Source organism: Scophthalmus maximus, chromosome 1, assembly GCF_022379125.1.
Source record: "Scophthalmus maximus strain ysfricsl-2021 chromosome 1, ASM2237912v1, whole genome shotgun sequence".
NCBI classification, from domain to species: Eukaryota; Metazoa; Chordata; class Actinopteri; order Pleuronectiformes; family Scophthalmidae; genus Scophthalmus; species Scophthalmus maximus.
Window position 1 is genome coordinate 26,833,062 of NC_061515.1, and position 17,953 is coordinate 26,851,014.

The 17,953-nt window shown below is 44.3% G+C and overlaps 1 protein-coding gene across 5 annotated transcripts in view; it reads right to left on the bottom strand.

Moving 5' to 3' along the window:
• The window catches only part of mcf2la (mcf.2 cell line derived transforming sequence-like a), a 40,959-nt gene that overhangs the window by 2,677 nt on the left and 20,329 nt on the right, over positions 1-17,953 (bottom strand). Inside the window, exons 5-35 of one of the 5 annotated variants that reach the window (XM_047330722.1) lie at positions 17,706-17,789; positions 15,787-15,901; positions 13,663-13,753; positions 8,765-8,878; positions 8,405-8,521; positions 8,096-8,245; positions 7,852-7,976; positions 7,647-7,761; positions 7,301-7,420; positions 6,704-6,895; positions 6,416-6,607; positions 6,171-6,324; positions 6,030-6,082; positions 5,843-5,922; positions 5,649-5,715; positions 5,441-5,556; positions 5,252-5,321; positions 5,031-5,123; positions 4,843-4,935; positions 4,622-4,747; positions 4,182-4,403; positions 3,994-4,086; positions 3,816-3,894; positions 3,647-3,719; positions 3,166-3,272; positions 2,811-2,903; positions 2,402-2,476; positions 1,540-1,614; positions 484-593; positions 261-373; positions 49-152 (exon numbers count right to left, since the gene is read on the bottom strand). In XM_047330722.1, the coding sequence (XP_047186678.1) occupies positions 49-152; positions 261-373; positions 484-593; positions 1,540-1,614; positions 2,402-2,476; positions 2,811-2,903; positions 3,166-3,272; positions 3,647-3,719; positions 3,816-3,894; positions 3,994-4,086; positions 4,182-4,403; positions 4,622-4,747; positions 4,843-4,935; positions 5,031-5,123; positions 5,252-5,321; positions 5,441-5,556; positions 5,649-5,715; positions 5,843-5,922; positions 6,030-6,082; positions 6,171-6,324; positions 6,416-6,607; positions 6,704-6,895; positions 7,301-7,420; positions 7,647-7,761; positions 7,852-7,976; positions 8,096-8,245; positions 8,405-8,521; positions 8,765-8,878; positions 13,663-13,753; positions 15,787-15,901; positions 17,706-17,789 (3,411 nt within the window). Of the gene's footprint in view, positions 1-48; positions 153-260; positions 374-483; positions 594-1,455; positions 1,615-2,401; positions 2,477-2,810; positions 2,904-3,165; positions 3,273-3,646; positions 3,720-3,815; positions 3,895-3,993; positions 4,087-4,181; positions 4,404-4,621; positions 4,748-4,842; positions 4,936-5,030; positions 5,124-5,251; positions 5,322-5,440; positions 5,557-5,648; positions 5,716-5,842; positions 5,923-6,029; positions 6,083-6,170; positions 6,325-6,415; positions 6,608-6,703; positions 6,896-7,300; positions 7,421-7,646; positions 7,762-7,851; positions 7,977-8,095; positions 8,246-8,404; positions 8,522-8,764; positions 8,879-13,662; positions 13,754-15,786; positions 15,902-17,705; positions 17,790-17,953 lie in introns of those variants that run through there. The other 4 variants (XM_047330719.1, XM_035645315.2, XM_035645323.2 and 1 more) reach the window with 4 other exon arrangements.

Sequence of the window (17,953 nt, forward strand, 5' to 3'; positions counted from 1 at the left end):
AACTCGAGAGGAAGGAAGAGAGTTGAAGTGTGTGTACACGTGGATTACCTGAGCTGCTGAGTGACTGCGACGACTTGGACTCCGAGATGAGGCTGAGGAGGTTTGCCGCCGCCACCCAACCCTCCTTACTGCTGCGGAGGTTCCTCACAAACCTGTGGAGATATACACAAACAAGTGACTGTACCTGGCAATGTGAAAACATCTGTTATAGAGCTCAGCTGTATTTCTAATGATGGAATGAGTAAGAAGAAGATGTTTACCACTGTCCATCCTCCCCTTCTCGGATTAGCTGGACCACATCTCCACTCTTGACAGAGAGCTCCTGAGGTCCCGCCTTCTCGCAGTCTGCTACCACAGTGTACTTTCCTGGAGCCTAAGGGGTCAAAGGTCAGTCAGTGAAAGGTGGCAAACATCATCACAGGCACCCGGATCGTTTCTACAAGCATATGTCTTTTCCACAATAAAAACATATGGGAAGCTCACCAGCTTCTTTCCTACTTCATCCTCAGGGTCAGAGTTCATGGGGTCCTCGCTGCTGGAGTACCCGTCATTCTCTTCGGAGGCGTCCACAGAGAGAGACGCCTTGCTCCATCCTGTAGAGGGGGTTGGCGGTGAAGAGAGGAGGGAGAGGGTCATGAAATCAGACATGGTGGCGTCAGACTTTGATGAAAGGTAGAAGTGAATCTGTATCACACATTCCCACTCCTACTCTATGTGGCATTAAAATGCTTCCTGGGGTCAATAATAATAATAATGCAAAACACAAAAAGTGTGTAAATTATCATGAAGACCACCAGCTCTACAGAAAATGACTGTGCTTCTTATGGTTGAGAAATAAGTGAGACTAGATGTTGACATCTCCCGTAGTTAGCAAATGTGAATTTCGCCTGGAGCAAACAGAATACCACGTAGAAGCAGAGTCAGTCACACGTGATTCAAATCCCACGTGGAGCACGACAACCACAAATCGATCCATTCACACACACACACACAAACACACACACCAAACACACGATTGTCAGCCCAAACCCTCCGAAATCGCAGAGGCGATCGACGGAGACAGATCATAGTTAATCACATCAGAGAAAACTCAATTCAAATCACAGATCCATGATCAGAGAAAACAGATTTCATTAAGTTCTAGGCTGCTCTGACTGCCAGTGCTGAAAAAGGAATTGGTGAAGTTGTGCACCGCGTACGTTTTTCTAAATCTCCATGCAGTGAAACCCAGAGCACCCGATGGTAGGAGAGGAGTGAGCGATTGATTTGAGGTAGACAAGGAACACTGTCATTTAAGCTGGAGTTGAGACTTAAAATCTTATGTTTTCCAAGCAGAACAGTAGACGTGTCTTTCAACGTGAAACTTAACATGTCGCTCCAATGGGAGATAAGACGATAGGCCTCAACACAAGGCTCAATGACTTCAAATCACTTGGATATTTTGCTGCACTTTACCTCTCGTGAAAAAAAAAATCACTCGTGACCACGACAAACCACAGCAAACACCCACAGTGGCTGATCCTCAGAGCGGCTCTGTACCTTTCCGCCTGCTCGGTAACAGACTAGAGGTACTCATCCATTTGACTCTGCTCAGAGTGACATGGGGAGCCGGCTCTGGACGGGGGAAGAGACAGCCAGTAATGTAGTGAGACAGCTGGGTTAAGCTGGTCAGTCAGGAGGGGGGATAATGTGTTTTTTTAAAGAGCACTTTTTTTGAAGCAGGGAGAAAAACTACAGGTGTGATCAGACTCTGACTCACTGCTTCCAGAACTAGACAGTTGTACAGTTACACAAACATCCGCTAAGTGTGCCCCAATGAAAATGGACGCAGCATTCAGCCACAAATAAAAGGCACAAGACTAATGTCTAACTGGAAGAAGATGATGATGATTATGACCTGTGGATGAAGCAGAAACATGTTATCATGCACGTGTTCTGAGAGAAAATATATCCGACACAGTATCTGCACGTTAAAGGAAGGTTTTTTTAAAGATATTTAATTGATTTTAACTCGCACAAACTGGTCGAAGATTGTACCGAATTAGGAAAAAAGTGCAAAGGAAATCTAATTTGATGAAAATATAATTAGGTTTGGACATTTTAATACTATTTAATCACTCATCTTAAAGACTTCCACGACCTGCAGACGGTCTGTATGAGCATTTTCTCTCCACAGATATGAACAACGTTGAGGTGGTGAATTTAGAATGACGGGTGGAGGAACAGCTTGGGTTGGGATTAGATACAATCAAGTCTTCTACACGGGACACGGGCGACATCTACATAATACAAAAACCACACAAGTCTGGGATACATTCCCACAATGATGAGGGATGGGAAGATGAATAAGGGCCCTCAAGAGTCAGACGTCCCCGTATATTTATAGGGGATGGAAATATACCTTTGAACCCAAACGGCGTGGGGTCACTCTTGACCAAGTGGCGTTTGGAGCCGTGTTCGGGGCTCAGGGCCGGGCCTGGCCACACGGGCGGAACGAAAAAATGAAGAGGAGGAAGAAGAGGAAGAGAAAAAAGTGAGGGAGAGAACGAGCTCAGAGAATCAAGATTTTGACAGAATTATTCATCATCTACACCAGCGTGGTGTAGGTGCAGAAATAATAGGATGAGGAAATGTTGACCTCTAGGCAGTGACCATCGTTACGGTAAAAAGAACCCCGGACTTTCTTTTCTTTAGAAATAACATATCTACAAACAGTTTCATCAGTTTCGCAATAACTATAAACTAATCAGAATAAACTCGTCTTAGCATCGTGTCCCTGCTTTAAAGACCTCCGACGTCGCTCTCGTTACCTTTTGGACTCTTCAGATTGCTGAAGCCCTGCAAAGTAAAACGCTTTTTAGCCACCGAGGACCTGTCCGTGGTCGGACTGGTCACCGGTTCATCTGGAAGTTCATCATGGTTTTGAAATGGGGGAAACAAGGGGAAAGAGGAAGGAGAGCGTGGCGATCACGGAGAGATCGGTTGTTGAACCGAGACAGAAAATAAGAAGGTGGGAGAGAGACAGAAGGAGGCGCCGTGGAGATGAAGGTGATGAGGAAAAGAGGAGTACAGATTAGCTTTCAGAAAGGGCATAGATTTGTACAGTTACTGCCTGTCGTGGCAGTAACTGTGCGTGACGACACAGCGTTAGTTTAAAACATTCACCTTTGTGTTTCGGCGAGGAAGAGAAGTTCGCATCGGAGGTCGGGCTCGGCTCTGCCTTCTTCTCATCCTGCTTCTTCTGGTTCTTCTGACCGCCGCTGCGGAACGGGCTGGAAAAGACAAAGGACGAGAAATGGTCGCAATAAATAAAGGTGCAGGTGTGTTTTTATGTCTATATCTGTGTGTATAACAGAGTTAAACAAAATCCTGTAATACTCATATGTGTTATTGGCTCAAGGGCGCCCTCTCTCAGAGATAGTAGGTAAATGCCATTGGTTGTATTGAGACGGTCTGTTTTCAGAGAGGTGTGTCTGAGGTGAGCTGCAGACCGCAGCACTGTGTACAAATATTGTGTATTAATGTCTGTGTCCACTATATGAACATATGTGCACTGTAGGTTATAGACCGCAAACGTTATCTTTATTAGCCAGTAACAACAAAGTTTAGCTGAGCGCGGTTACACGTGCTCACCAGTGATACCGACCTGAGCGAGATGGAGGACGTGTTGCTGGTGGGACTTGGGAAAACAGAGTCTGAGTTCTTCTGTTGACTGGCATCTGAAAACATACAACAGTTTACTGCGGTTTCCCAACACATGCGTGAGCTGCGCAAAGGACAAGCAGAAACGCTTGCGTGTGGCTCTGTGTGTTTACCTCTGCAGGCTTTGAGCTGCTGGGTCAGAACTTTGCGGATCTCGTTCACCCATGAGGTTTTAATCTCTGGTGTCGGAGCCTGGACGCAACAAATAATGGGTTATATATTTTGTATGAAAAAGTATAGTGAATCTCTGTACTATTCATTTTGTGGTCTTAGCAGGCTCAGTGACCTCACCTGGACTATAAAAACTTCGTCTCTGGAGTTGCACCAGACCTCAAACTTCTTGTTGTCTCCTTTAGCACTCTCCGTTATGCCCACTGCGCTCATCTGGGAGAGGAAAGAAAGGAGAGATGTTCAGCGCAGAGTATTTCACCGCAGCCGCCGGTTCTGCACAGACACTAGCTCTTCAAATCTGAGCTTACGCTGAGGGAGTGTTTGAAGCTGTACGACGGAGCTTTCTCGTAACCCTCCCCGTTCTCCTCCCTCCTCTTACAGAAGAGCAGGGCCTTCTCGTGCAGGAACAGGTGCCTCTGCATGGGCTTGAACCGGGCCAGGTCCTTGACCTTGGCGTGACCTTTTTTGTGCTCTGTCCACACGCTGAAGGAGCCTTGCATCAGGAGACGACCGAGCTCCGACAGGTTGCCCTGAAAGAAGAGAAAGGCAGACAGATATTTTGGTGCTGTTTAACAAGAGGCTCTAGTTTTACATCTTTTTCTGTAGCATTCATGCTCATAACACATTCATGTGTAGATGCTGTGTTCGATTTATGGCCAACTGATCATATTCAAAATTCCACTCATGCCCAAGCCAACCAGCTACACGATATTTTCAGAATAAAATGAACCAGTGAAATCTCTCCGACCTCGTATCCAGTGATGGCGATGAGGTGCATGGAGTCATTAACAGCTTTCAGGATCCCCAGGATGGAGGAGAGCGCTTCCTGTAGGTCGTCACAGCCATCGCAGCCTTTACTGTACTTCAACAACTCCTGCAAACACAAAGTGGAGAGTATAGTGAGTCTTCCCTGTCTGAAAAAAACACACATACTGTATACTGCATATTCAGTACATGGACAGATCCCACCTTCAGTAGTAGCTGGTACTTGGTGATTCTCTGGACAGGTTTGAGGAGGTAGGAGTCCAAACCAAGTTTATGTTCCAGCTTCCTCTGGCACTCCTGATTCACAAAAAAACATATACCGATTGAGACAAATGTAGTATTTTCTTCCTGCGAGCCACAAAAAATGAAGGTGAAAGGTCAGCGGGGCCGACCTGGAAGAAGGCACAGTCGGAGCACTGTCTCCACAAGCTCTCGGAGCGAGGTTTGTTCTGGCAGTAGGCCTCGTAGATCTGCAGGTCCTTCATCTGCGCAGAGGAAACAAAATAGTCATTAACACGCTGGTACAAGTTTCACCTTTACCTTCACTTTTATGAAATTATACATAATAAGTCCAGAACAGAATGTGGGAAGTGTGTGTGTAAGAGGTTCTTACCCGTTCTAGAAAGCAGCGGCCCACCAGTTCTGGGTAGTCGGTGTACGCTTCCAGTTCCTTCAGAAACGTCCTGAAGGAACAAACAAATGCTTGGACCATGAAGTTTTTCTCAAACGATTACCCACAAATGACCAAGATAAGAGAATATCTTATTTTCTTCGCCAATCCAAGTGTCTGAAAGAAGCAAACCTCTTATGAAACTGGTAGATTTCAGACATGTTGCCAAACAAGACGTCTTTCTTGCTGAGCAGGGCGCTGGGGATGAGGGGAGCCATGGTCGGGTTGTCCATCTCTGCTGCATAGCCCTGGAGTTTGATATCATATAAATGAAATAGTATCAACAAATCATCAAAACCTTTCGTTTCCTTTTCTTTCCCCCAAATGAACAGAAACTTGCCTCCAGCACACAGAGCAGCTCCTCCACATACGCCCTCTCCGTCTCCAGCAGTTCATTCATCACGTGACTGGAAGACACAGAAAAACATTAGCGTCAGAATCAAATACATTATATATTAGATTTTATACCTTCAAAGTTATACAAAGTCAAAAGTGCACAATCCATGACCCTTAGGATAACCTTTGACCCCTTACCGACGTAGCACTGCCAGGTTTTCTTCTTCTTCTGAAAGAGACGCATGTCTTGTGTTGCCATTATGTAGCGGAGACTCCACCTGGGAAAACACATATTCACCTAATTGCAACCATGTTACTTTGATAAAAAACATATCTGTTTCTGAGATATGATCAGAGCAAATGATTGACTTGATCTTGCATGAACCTTTTTGCAGATGGCATTATCTGCAGAGTATCTCCTATCCTTTCTCTGTTGATCTGGAGAGAAAACAGTGGGGGAGGGGTTTATTCCCTTACATCACTATCCAGGTAATTTGAATCACTTCATCAATCGATCCAGACTCACTTGGGGAGGAGTGTGGGGACTTCACTTCAGGTCTCGGCGCTACCGGCTGGACGGGTCGGGTCTGTTTGGCGGCGAGTTTCTTCAGGCTGACACGTCGCTTCTCGAACATCTCCTGGACTGAGCTTTGCTTCTGGAAAACTCTCTCCACCTGGTCCTGATGGAGACACAAACACAAGCAGAGATGAGCTGAAGTTAGACTTTGATCTCAGTAGGAAACGTCATGACTGTAAAAACGTCCGACTGACCCTGAGCTGAGTGTTGAGCACCGCCTCATACTGGCAGCAGATGGCGCCGCGGTCAGCGATGGTGTGCAGTGCTGCTGTGTCCAGGTATCGCTCCAGTTCTTGCAGAGCAGCTTCAGCTCCATCCTGAGACTGACAGCGATCTACTGGCTGGCTGGCCAACAGGAAGATGCCCTCTTCACACCACTGTGATGCCTGGACAGGTGGGTTTTTTTTTTGTGGAAGTGATGAATTTATCTGCTGAAAAAAACTGATAATAAATTGCAAATGCAACTTGACCCACACCCCTACCTTCTCCAGAGCGTGATGAAGCTCCATCGCCCTGAGCAGGAGGTTCTTCTTGCTCCTCAGAGCTGCACTGATCTCGTCGCACACTCCTCTCAGCTCGCTGCACTTGGGCCTGATGGAGTCCTCGGCATAGTGTGAGTTTTCTATCAGCCGGTCAGCTTCACAAGCCAGGGACAGGGCCCGGTCCAGGACGTCCTAATCAAACACATCGGAGATAGACTGTCAACACATGCAGAACGCTGGCTTGGCAGAAGTGGAGGCATCATAAATCAGCCGTTGACAGTTAAACAACTCCCTCTCGTCCTCTACTGTACACAGAGTGGAACCATTCATTAGTTAATGCTGGATGCAGTGGGACACCTACATTTTACAAATAAGTCAATCTTTCGGGTTTTTAATCCATACATGCACACACAGGTGATCTCTCCACCTTCAATTCTCTCTCCATTAATATCTGAGTGAGTGGGGGGATGGAGCAGGTCGTGACCTTGGTAATATCATTAGCCATATGGCCTCAAGGATGCACCAAAGGTGAGCATGTGTTTCCTGTTCCACGTGAGCCGCAGCAGTGTCAGGATTGGGTACGTGTGTGTGTCTTACACAGGCCTTGTCCTCGTGGACGCCGAGCTCTCTGAGGACGTGCTCGGCATGGGCGGGGCTTACGCTGACCTCAGAGAAACCCGACAGCCTCTCTGCTGTCACGTCAAGCTGCGCACGCACCTAGAACACACACACACACACACACACACACACACACACACACACACACACACACACACACACACACACACACACACACACACACACACACACACACACACACACACACACACACACACACACACACACACACACACACACACACACACAGTTAACCTTATGCAGCTCAGTTGTCAGTGTAGTTGAATGACGATCGCCTAAAAAAAGACATTTCCCGTGAACTCACTTCACGGAAGTGCTGTTCAAAATGGCGCAGCTGCAAACACTGTTCAAGCTTCGTGCGGTGACGCTCCCAGAAATCATCAAACGCTGTCTCTGTTTCGTCCAGCTGACCCAGGAGTCTGAGAGAGGGAGGAGGAGTGGCGAGAGGAGATTCATTCATGAGTTCAACTTCTTCATCCATTTGTGCATCCATTCATCCCTTCCTCTACCTCTGTACAGTAGCTAGGTTCTCCAGCTCATCATGGGTCATGCTGTATTCAGCTTCTGTCTGGACAGGCTCGTTGATACAGTCCAACAGGCGGCCCCCCTGAGACAGCGCCACCTGCAGGTCTTCCTGGAATTTGACATTTGACATTTTCTTAAACCATGAACACTTGAAGCTCTACTGAGACCTCAAATCTGTAGCCAAATATCTGTGAGAAAATGAATAAAACAACAAAAAGCATCTCCGACCTTCATTTTTTCCTTCTTCAGTGTGTGCGTGTGCAGCAGGTTGGTCGTGGCCTCGGCGTCATTGGGCAATTCTGTCTCTGCAAGCTCGGTGCCAAACGTCTGCAGAGTCTGAGCCGTGGTCTTCACCATGAGGGCGAACGCCTCGATTGCCTGTGGAGGACGCACAGACGCGAGGAAGTCCACGAATCAGAGAACGAAAGATGGGGAAAAGGTATAGAGCCCCCACTTGCAGTTTGAAGGCCTAAGAAGTTTTTTGTCTCATCAGATCAGGATTACGGATGTTGTGTGTGTGTGTGTGTGTTTACATACAGTTCGGTGTGAGATCCAGCTTTCATGACAGTATTCCTGTGTGCCTCCCAGCTCTGTGGTCAGTTGTCCTGGGTCGATATAAGCATGGAGCTCAGTCACCGAACTCAGCATCACCACCTGATAAAAACACAAACACGATCAATTTTATTAGCACGTTATATTGATTACAGTTTTCTTTTTGCTGAAATAGAATCGGGTTTCCAGCATGTGTCGACCCTGGGCTATTCGGGCTCCCGTAGCTCTACAGGGAGCTACAGTGACCTAAATAATGCATTCAAGTGAGTCACAGAAATACATGCATTATGTAGGCTGAGATTAAGCACAGACACGGGCAAACACGTGCGGTGTTAAAATTCGTACCTTCATTTTGAACTCATCCTTGTTGTACTTGAACAGGAAGTCTGACAGAGTCCGCTGGAACAATGTTGTGGGACGCAACACCAGAACCAAGTGCAAGTTCCCTGGAAATGAGCCCTGAGAGAGACAAAGGAGCGAGAAGGGAAAGTATTGGCTTAAGTAGTGCAGCTCCTGAGTATAGAGCATCTGTGCAGCCGCCATCCCTCAGCTGCAGCAACGAACCGACCATTTTGCCAGAATTTAATATCCACTAAATATGCTACATTCCTCCACAGTGGTTCCCTTGTCACGCCTTGCATCTACACGGCAAGGTGATTCTTTTTTTATTAGTCCTGTGACTTTTGGAGCAGCAATAGTGTTTGTTTCTCTGCAGGTTAAGAGTGTAGAATTGCCTTTACACAGACCACAGCCCGGGGAGCCACTCGGCTGAAAGCCTTTATTGGTAATGCCTTCCTCTAAAACCCTGGGTGAATTGCTCCACCCTGTTAGGCATCATAAATCGTTGTAGGGTGACATGTGCACACAAAACACACACACATGTGGGCACACACACAACCACACAGGGCATGTATTAAGTCTGACTATAGAGACATGACATGGAACAGGGAGAAAACCGTGGGGCATTCCCGCATTCACCTGCAGATAATGGAAATGTATTAAAATGTGTCTTGTATTGAGCCATTCAGAAGGATGTTAACATGCATTGAGACATTGATTCTATTGCATGTATGAGGAAGCAACATACAAAATGGTGCCACCCACTGATTTCCTCCATCATCACACAGCTGATATTCACAAGAATCACAGAGAGCATCCCATAATAACCAGATACTGACGGTGTGTCATGATGAAATGTTGTACATGGCTCTATTTTAGTCTAAAAAGGAACCTGCGCTCTCTCTCTCCCACACACACACACACACACACACACACACACACACACACATCATAGTCATGAAATGCCTGCACGGCGTTGCCATGGAAACCTTTCTCCTTGGAAAATGCCTGGTGAGAGATGGAGAGAGTGCATGGCAGAAAACTGGGGGGAGACTTTGTGTGTGTGTGTGTGTGTGTGTGTGTGTGTGAGTGAGAGAGAGAGAGAGAGAGAGAGAGAGAGAGAGAGAGAAAATTACAGAGTGAGAGAAATAAGAGTGACAGTAGCTGATGTCTGTCTCTGCGGAGGGGTCTTGTAAAAGTGTCAGTGGTGCTGCAGCTCTCTTAGTTATTTTTGATGCACACACGTACGCAAACTCACACACAGTAACACTCAAACACAGACACACACACACACACACACATACTCTGCCCGCTGTGATGTGGATGAAAAACAGCCAAGCTGGTGGAAATTCAAAGCTCGTTCTGCATGATTCATCTGCAATTTCCACCCAAAACTGACAGTTGACGGTCTGTCTAAATAATAACTACATGCTAACTTGCACTATAATACTTGCAGCTCTAATTAGGGAAGAATGAAGACTTAATAAGCAGTTGCAGGAGTTTGTATATCACAAGAAATTATACATACATATTTTTCTTCAACTAAGCTGATTCATCCACCAATAAAACACAATATATTTTGTCATTGGAATCAATTTAATTCAATAAACCCTGAGAGGTCTTGGCTTCATTTGTAAATCTGCATTAACATGACAATACACATGCCGCTGAGAGCATCCTCCCCCCGACATATGATCACAGACATGCTGCTGGTGCGCACACACGTCGCTGGTAACTCACTTAGAAATTAAATTGAGGCACAAGCGGACACACTCCTCACAGATAAGAAAAAAAAGGATGCATTAATAAATGATGAGGATCAGAATATCATTTTCTGTTGACCAGGCTGATTTATATTCGTCTGGCGAGGACGCAGGGAAGGAAAGCACTCTAGTCATGTCCTCTAATGACATGCACAATGGCCTCTCGGGAGTTTTGATAGCCACCATATCACACATGCCCAAACCCCCTGTTTTTTCTCTGTACCACTGCCTATTATTTTGGACGTGGAAAGTGTCCCAAATTTGACAAAGACATTGGTTTTAAATCTTGACAGAGACTGATGTACTATAACAGCTTTTTTCAGCTGATATATGGCTGTTAGAAATGATTTGTTTTGATGAATTCAAGCCACCAGCCGATTGGGCCGTCTGTGTCTTTCCCCCCTGCAGCAATGTTCCCCTAGTATGCTTGAACGACTGCATATTTATTACCCTAAAGCACAAAGATGTGCTGCTACACAGATGAAGTCCTTCCATCATCACTTTACTGCGATGCTTGTGGAATGGCCCGGTTTACCTCTAATTAATTTGTGGTATCTGCGTGGGTGATCAACAGTAACCTTTTCAGTAGAACTGTTGCTTTAATTCTTCAAGTCGCTGATAAAGGTCATTAATTACTACAATGCCCAATTTTAGGAATTCAATATTACTGAACAAACAAGTGTGGAGTTACTGTAAACAAATAATCTAAGGGCCAGTATTTAAAGCTCATTCTTGTAATATCTATATTTCATGAACACCAATTGTTGTTTATTTCCTTGTGTCCATCAACTAGAGATCAAAGTTCAACAGTCCTTTGAATTTAGCACCAAAGTACAACACTGTGCACGAGACGAAAACCTACAGCTCTAGATTTACATGACAAAACTGGGCAACCAGGGAACGAGCGAATGGCAGCGGTCGACCTTGGAGCAGCCTCGGACATCTCAAGGGAAGACAAACGACCTTCATTCTCCAGTAAGACTGCGTGTCATTGGCTGGCGGACAAAGCAGGCGGGCGAGCATGAGGACGTCTGCGCTACCACGGGGATTGAAGTGAGGGGACCGGGGAGGAGAGTGTTCGAGACACTCCTCTCGCCATCTGCTCTCCATGCCTCCAGGTGAAGTTATAATGCACACACTCTGCCTTGGATTTAAGAGGCTTTCCTCAGTGAGACGGTGTGTTAGACAGCACATATAATATACGGATTTGATTGCATTTTCTATCTGTAATTTTTCTGCCTTTACAGCTTAAAATAACAAGCTGCAGAATTATCAGCGACAGTAACGACACTCATATCGCACTAAATTTGGGATAAACAGGAGCTCCCAATCATCTCAACCATTGTCTTCTTTGTTTTCACCGTGATATCATTTTTTAAACAACAGACCTAAACAAGAGTAAAAAAAAAAAAATAAAATAAGAAACACGTGATAGAGTTCCCATGGTTCTTTGAATGTTACTTTTCAAATCGCTGCGTGGGAAGCAAAGCAGAGGAACGACTGCATGAGGGGAACACAGACAACAGAAGCAAAAAAGCAAGAAGAGATAAGTGAAGAGAGCGATGGAAGATAAAGAAGAAGAAGAAGAGGGAGAGAGGTGATCAGCAGGAGAGATGAAGAGGAGGAGGGGAGATCCTGCAGAGCAGCCTCTGCTACCACGCTGATAAACTCTCCTCCAACTACCTCTCTGAATCATCGGGTCTCTACTGGGTATGATGGAGTGTAAGACCCATTTTTATCTTCTAATTTATTTTTTCAATCTTCCCTCTGTTTCTTTGTTATGAATGAGAGCAAAACTGTAAAAACCTACCTGACTACGGCATAAAAACAAACAGAATCAGAGAAGCTTTTGAATTTTTCCGACAAAGCTCAATCGAGGGGAAAGAACAATAAATGGTTCTATTCACTTTATCTTGCTAAGACAAGTGAAAATCAAGGATTCTGCAACTAATAATTTGCGACACTAAACAAATAGAAAGCTTGTTAGTTATCAGTCACTCATTCAAATATTAAGTGTTAAGTGTTCTGAATCAATATGAATTTCCTCTCAAAACAATATTTAGTTTATCTATCAGTTTTCATGTATCTTGGTGTGTGTTTTCCTCAAATGTGAACATGGATATAGCACCAAGTAAAACAAAAAAAGGCAACAGCTGATTGGTTCCCTGCTATCAGTAAAACCCAGAGTCCATCAACGTCCCGTCTCAAGGACACAGACTGGGTCTGAATGAGATAACAGACCCTGAATGGTCCGTGGCGGCTGGCGGAGCAGTCTCTCTTGAGCTTGCAGATGTTTGTGCAGGTTAAATTATTGCCACGGTGGCGACTCTTTCTCAGAAACACCATGGAAAAGCCATTAGGCCTCTTCGTAATCAGTGTCCAATTAGCATATATTAGCATATATCTACATACATGCTGAACAATGTACTACAGGATGAGCATGCCAACAGCAGATGTCATCCACATGTTGGCAGAGCCCGTTTATCATGATTCATAGATGAAATAAAATGAAGACAATGCAAGAATCAAGGACTTTATAGGAGAGCAACCCATATATCTAATAAATTAGTTAACGGATCCAAAGTATCTTTTTACAAAGATAAATAAGGATGAAAACTTTTTTTTTTTACTTAACACAATCCTCTGTTAATATGAATGTCAAGTAAAGATTTTTTCTTAGATTTAATTTGATGTTTCTCCAGTCACGTTTGGATGTTGTTCACAAGTTTGAGTTGTTTGAATTGAAACACTGCTGCGTTTGTCTTAATATGCTATTTTCAACCTCCATCCTGCCTTGTTCCGACACCCAGTAAGAAAACATAGTGTTGACTAATCACCAGTACAAATATAATGTCATATAATGTACTGTTTGTACAAGCTAACACACACAACAACATCCATTACTCTAAGTGGTGACAAACCAAATTATACACACACACACACACACACACACACACACACACAGCTGACACCAGCAACTACACCCACAGATCCATGTTTAAACCACATGTGGAGTAATGCACACACAACAAGACAGCTTTTGTAGGCATCAGGGGTATGTCATCAGTAAATGATGCATACAGCCAAACAAAGTTCACAACAGGGACAGATTCTCTCTGTGACAAACACACTGGGTCTTACTGCGATGCGGAGCAGGGTTGCCCTGACGGCGGCCCATCGGTCCAGTCGTCTGTCGATGACCAGGATGAAACCCACTCCTGATGCTGCAACGCTGTAGGGGAGAGGTACGCACACCGTCATCACAAGGGCAAACACACTTTTCTGTTTGTCTGTAAGTGTGTGTGTGTGTCTGTGTTGTTTGTCGAGCAGGTTTAAATCGACGTCTAGAAATTGTCAAGGCAAAGGGTCAATAAATGCCATATGACCAGCAAGGACCTTTATGGAGCAAGATAACTTCCTGAGATCAAATGTAAAAGTAGGTTGGATCACTACACCTGACACATAACATAAATAAAAATGATATCTGAAAAATGCTCCTGAAAGAAAAATATATATATATGTATTTCAGGATTAAAAACTAACCCTGGGAAAAGGTCCTGTCTATTTGCAATCATAATTTGTCACCAGTGATGATTATGAGAGACCCTTGAGATAACCATGGCAACCTTTCCTCTGCGCTAACGTGTGAGTGTGAGTGTGTGTGTGTGTGTGTCATTCATTCCACAGGCAGGCAATATGAAGCAGCCTCATTAAGCTAATGCGTGTGTCAGGATGTGTGTGTGTGTGTGTGTGTGTGTGTATGTGTGTGTGTGTGTGTGTGTGTGTATGTGTGTGTGTGTGTGTGTGTGTATACTGCAATGCCAAAAATTGACATGCACCGTGAACCCTTAACACACAAGCAAAAAGGTTGGAGAAAACACAAACACACACACACACACACACACACACACACAAACACACAAATACTGCTGACTTGGTCCATCTGGGTGTCAGTGTTGCCAATTTTCATCCTCACACACACACACATTAGGAAAATGGACACACTACGCTACCCAGTGAACGCTGCGACAGCAGACCCTCAGTCCATCTCTGGTGGAAAAAAATATTCAAACCCCATGAATTAAAATGGATGATTTGCTATTCCAGGATGAAAAAAAGAGAACAGAAATCCTCAATATTCCACTGTTATCATCCCCAAATAATCCAATCTTCCTTAATTTGTCCTTAATCCATTTGTTGTCAGTGATCAGTTCCTGTATCCACAATCATCTGCTTGTGGCTTGCAGATGGAGAGGGGTGACCGTTCACATCCTTAAAGAGCATCTCCCTCCTCCTCGTCCTTCTCCCTGTGCTCCTTCACCACCCTCTTCCCACCCTCAGCCAATTAGAGCTCAGCTCTGCATCTTTCTGTTCCCCCCACAGCCAATCAGACCTGGGAGTGCAGCCGATTGGCAGCAGGGTGCACATAGCTTGTGGGGAGAAAGGGAGGGGTATGAATGGGGGTGGTAATGAAAGGTGATGAGCCACGGAAAAAATATATAAAGAGGCCGCCATGACTCACATATAGGTACAAGTACATATTTGTATATACATTTATTGGTGAATACATCTCACTCCTCAATTCTCCAACATATATGTCTATATGCAAGAGTGTGTGTGTGTGTGTGTGTGTGTGTGTGTGTGTGTGTGTGTGTGTGTGTGTGTGTGTGTGTGTGCGTGCGTGCGTGCACCATGGGAGTGCAGCATTCAGCAGTAAAGGTGATGGAAAGGGAGTGGAGCTAAGAGGGAGGAGGGATGGAGGGAAGGAGGGAGGGAGGGGAGAATAAAGGAGGAGTAATAAGGACAAAAAGAAGAAAGGAGGTGTGATTATGATTTAATTTGAATCTAATTAGCAAAACATATTGAACTCGGTTTCACCCCAACCTCAAAACACAGCCAAGACCTTTTTGATTATGGTAGTTTAAAAAAAAATTTAAAATCAAAATCATTCTATATTTAATATGGTAGCCTTTATTATTTTTTTAAATCTCTCTCTCCATGCAACTCTCTGTTTTAGCCTTTATTTTTATTATTCTAAAAATACTCTTCTCTAATCTTTTATTCTGTAAAATATATATTTCGTTTTGCCTTTTGTGGCTCTTTTTCTTGTGGCTTCCCTTTGGTATTGTGCTGACATCTGCTGGCTCCACATAGTATTACCACTCCCAATTTGTTTGGCCAGGTTTCCTTCACATTTTGTCTGTTGTCAAACCAAATTAGGCTGTGGATGCATGTGTGCGTGTGTGTGTGTGCAATGCTGCTAACCTGGGGACGCTGGTGAGGTAGCTGAGGACGTTTTGGAGCTCCTCCTCCTCCAGCTCGCTGAAGTCAGGGAACTCTGGGAAGACGATGACGGGGCGGCCGTTCATCCCGCGGCCCCCTGGAGACACGGAAGTCAGGGAGGGAGATCGAAAGGTCAGGGTGATATCCAGGAAGTGTCGCCCTCAGCTTTTGGCATATTTGTGATTTCTACTTGGTTAAATTTAAATGATGATAAGATAATAATGAAGATAACCTGTTTTTAAACCATTAACATTTTCCACTAAAAGACGAATTTAAAATGCCGCCTTAAGACCGTACAAAAGGATGGATCAAAACAACTCTATATAAAAGTTGAAAATAAAAGGGCCTCACAAACTCTCTCTCTTTCACTGGATGGGTCAAGTTGCAAAGCAGATCATCTTGGTGATAAATTATTCACATGGCATCACTGGGCAGCCATTTTCGTCATGGTAACCCAACACAGGTCCCAAAGTGTGAGCGTTTCTCTGCGCACATGTTTGCTTCATGTTGCTTTGTGAGCATTGTATTCGAAATGTGGTGTGTGTGTGTGTATGTGTGTGTGTGTGTGTGTGTGTGTGTGTTCGTGTGCATCCTATCTGGGTCAGCCTGTCAGCAGTAACAGACACAATTTAAAACTTTCAGCACTGACTCGGGATGAAACTGTATTTCCACTTGAATTTATAATTATACACCTCATTTCACCTTACACAAGCTTTCTGGTGAAGTTTTCCGAGGGCATGTACCTTGTGCTGCTGGGTTGTGGCCGTTTGCTCGGCCTCAGTTTCTGGCTATTTTTGCGTACATCTTGACAAAATTATAGGTAATAAGACTGGCATAAAAACAGACCAAGATTCCTTAAGTTGAACTCAACTACACATTACATATCAACACAGATTGACTGGTAAAAATCCAGAAAGATTCGGATGACGAATGAGCACATTCATTCAGTATATATTGTGAATGGTCTTGTTTTACTTTAAATGTAAAGAAAAGGCAGAAGGTACAGTTTTAGAGCTACAACCCAGAGGGCCTCGACAATATGCCTCAAATAAATACACAGTTGACATTTTTTTAACTTTGTGATTAATGTCATCCTCCTAACACGCATAGCAACAGAGAAAAACTGTCCAGTGGAGCAGACTAATCTTTCAAGAGGCCATTTCAAAGTCTGTAGACTGAGCAGAAGTGTAGTTATTTCTGGAATCTGGGTGACAAGTGTGTGTTTGCATGTAGTTAACATTCAAAGATGCTCCTTTAATCTAGAAGTAATTCTGTTGTCAGTGTTTGACAAAAGAGAAAAAAAATCTGTGAGGAGCACAGACGTCACGAGAAGAGAGAAGGATCTGATAATCCTAAAAATATCTACACTACAACAGAGATAAAGAGAGATGTTTAGATAAAGGCCAAATTCAGGGTGAAACAAGGTCACAAAAATGAACTTTGACCTCCGATGGCTTGTATATTAGATTGCACCAATAACCCCAATTTGCTCAGTCCTTAAATAAATCTCTTTAGTTTACTTTAAATGTGTTTTTGCACCGATGTCCCAATTCTCCGATCTAATCTCAACAAACCAACGTGCCTCTGGGGTCACTAGTTCATCCTGAAATCACCACTTCACTGTAAGTCAGACACAGTAATTCAACCGTGTCACATTGTTTATTTCAATTCCATTTGTTCAAATGGCAAATCACAAAGATTTTCATCTAAATGAATGTCAACATTGATTGCCAAATAAGGGTAACCGAGCAGCGAATGACCCTACAGTGTAGCTAGACAAGGTTTTGTTTTTTTCAAGATACTGTTCAATTTGGAGCTTGAGGTATATTTGAACCGGCACACTGTGACTTTACGTCTCCAGTGTGTGTGGTGTTCGGTAGAAAAAAGAGAAGCACACCAACCTGGCAGGATGGCAAACTGTTTCTGGAGCTCAGAGCCAATTTCCGCAGCACACAGAGGACCATCCTCCGTCTGCACGATGTCATCTGGAGAGAAGGAGGTAGAGATGCATATTTTTTAGGTACTGTCTCAGCAAAACTAAATAAAAAACATCCTTACACCATATACATGTTTTTTTATAGTGAGGACAGATGACTGCATCCCAGAGCTGAGGGGTCTAAACACGCAATGGCTCTGAGTTCTGATGTGA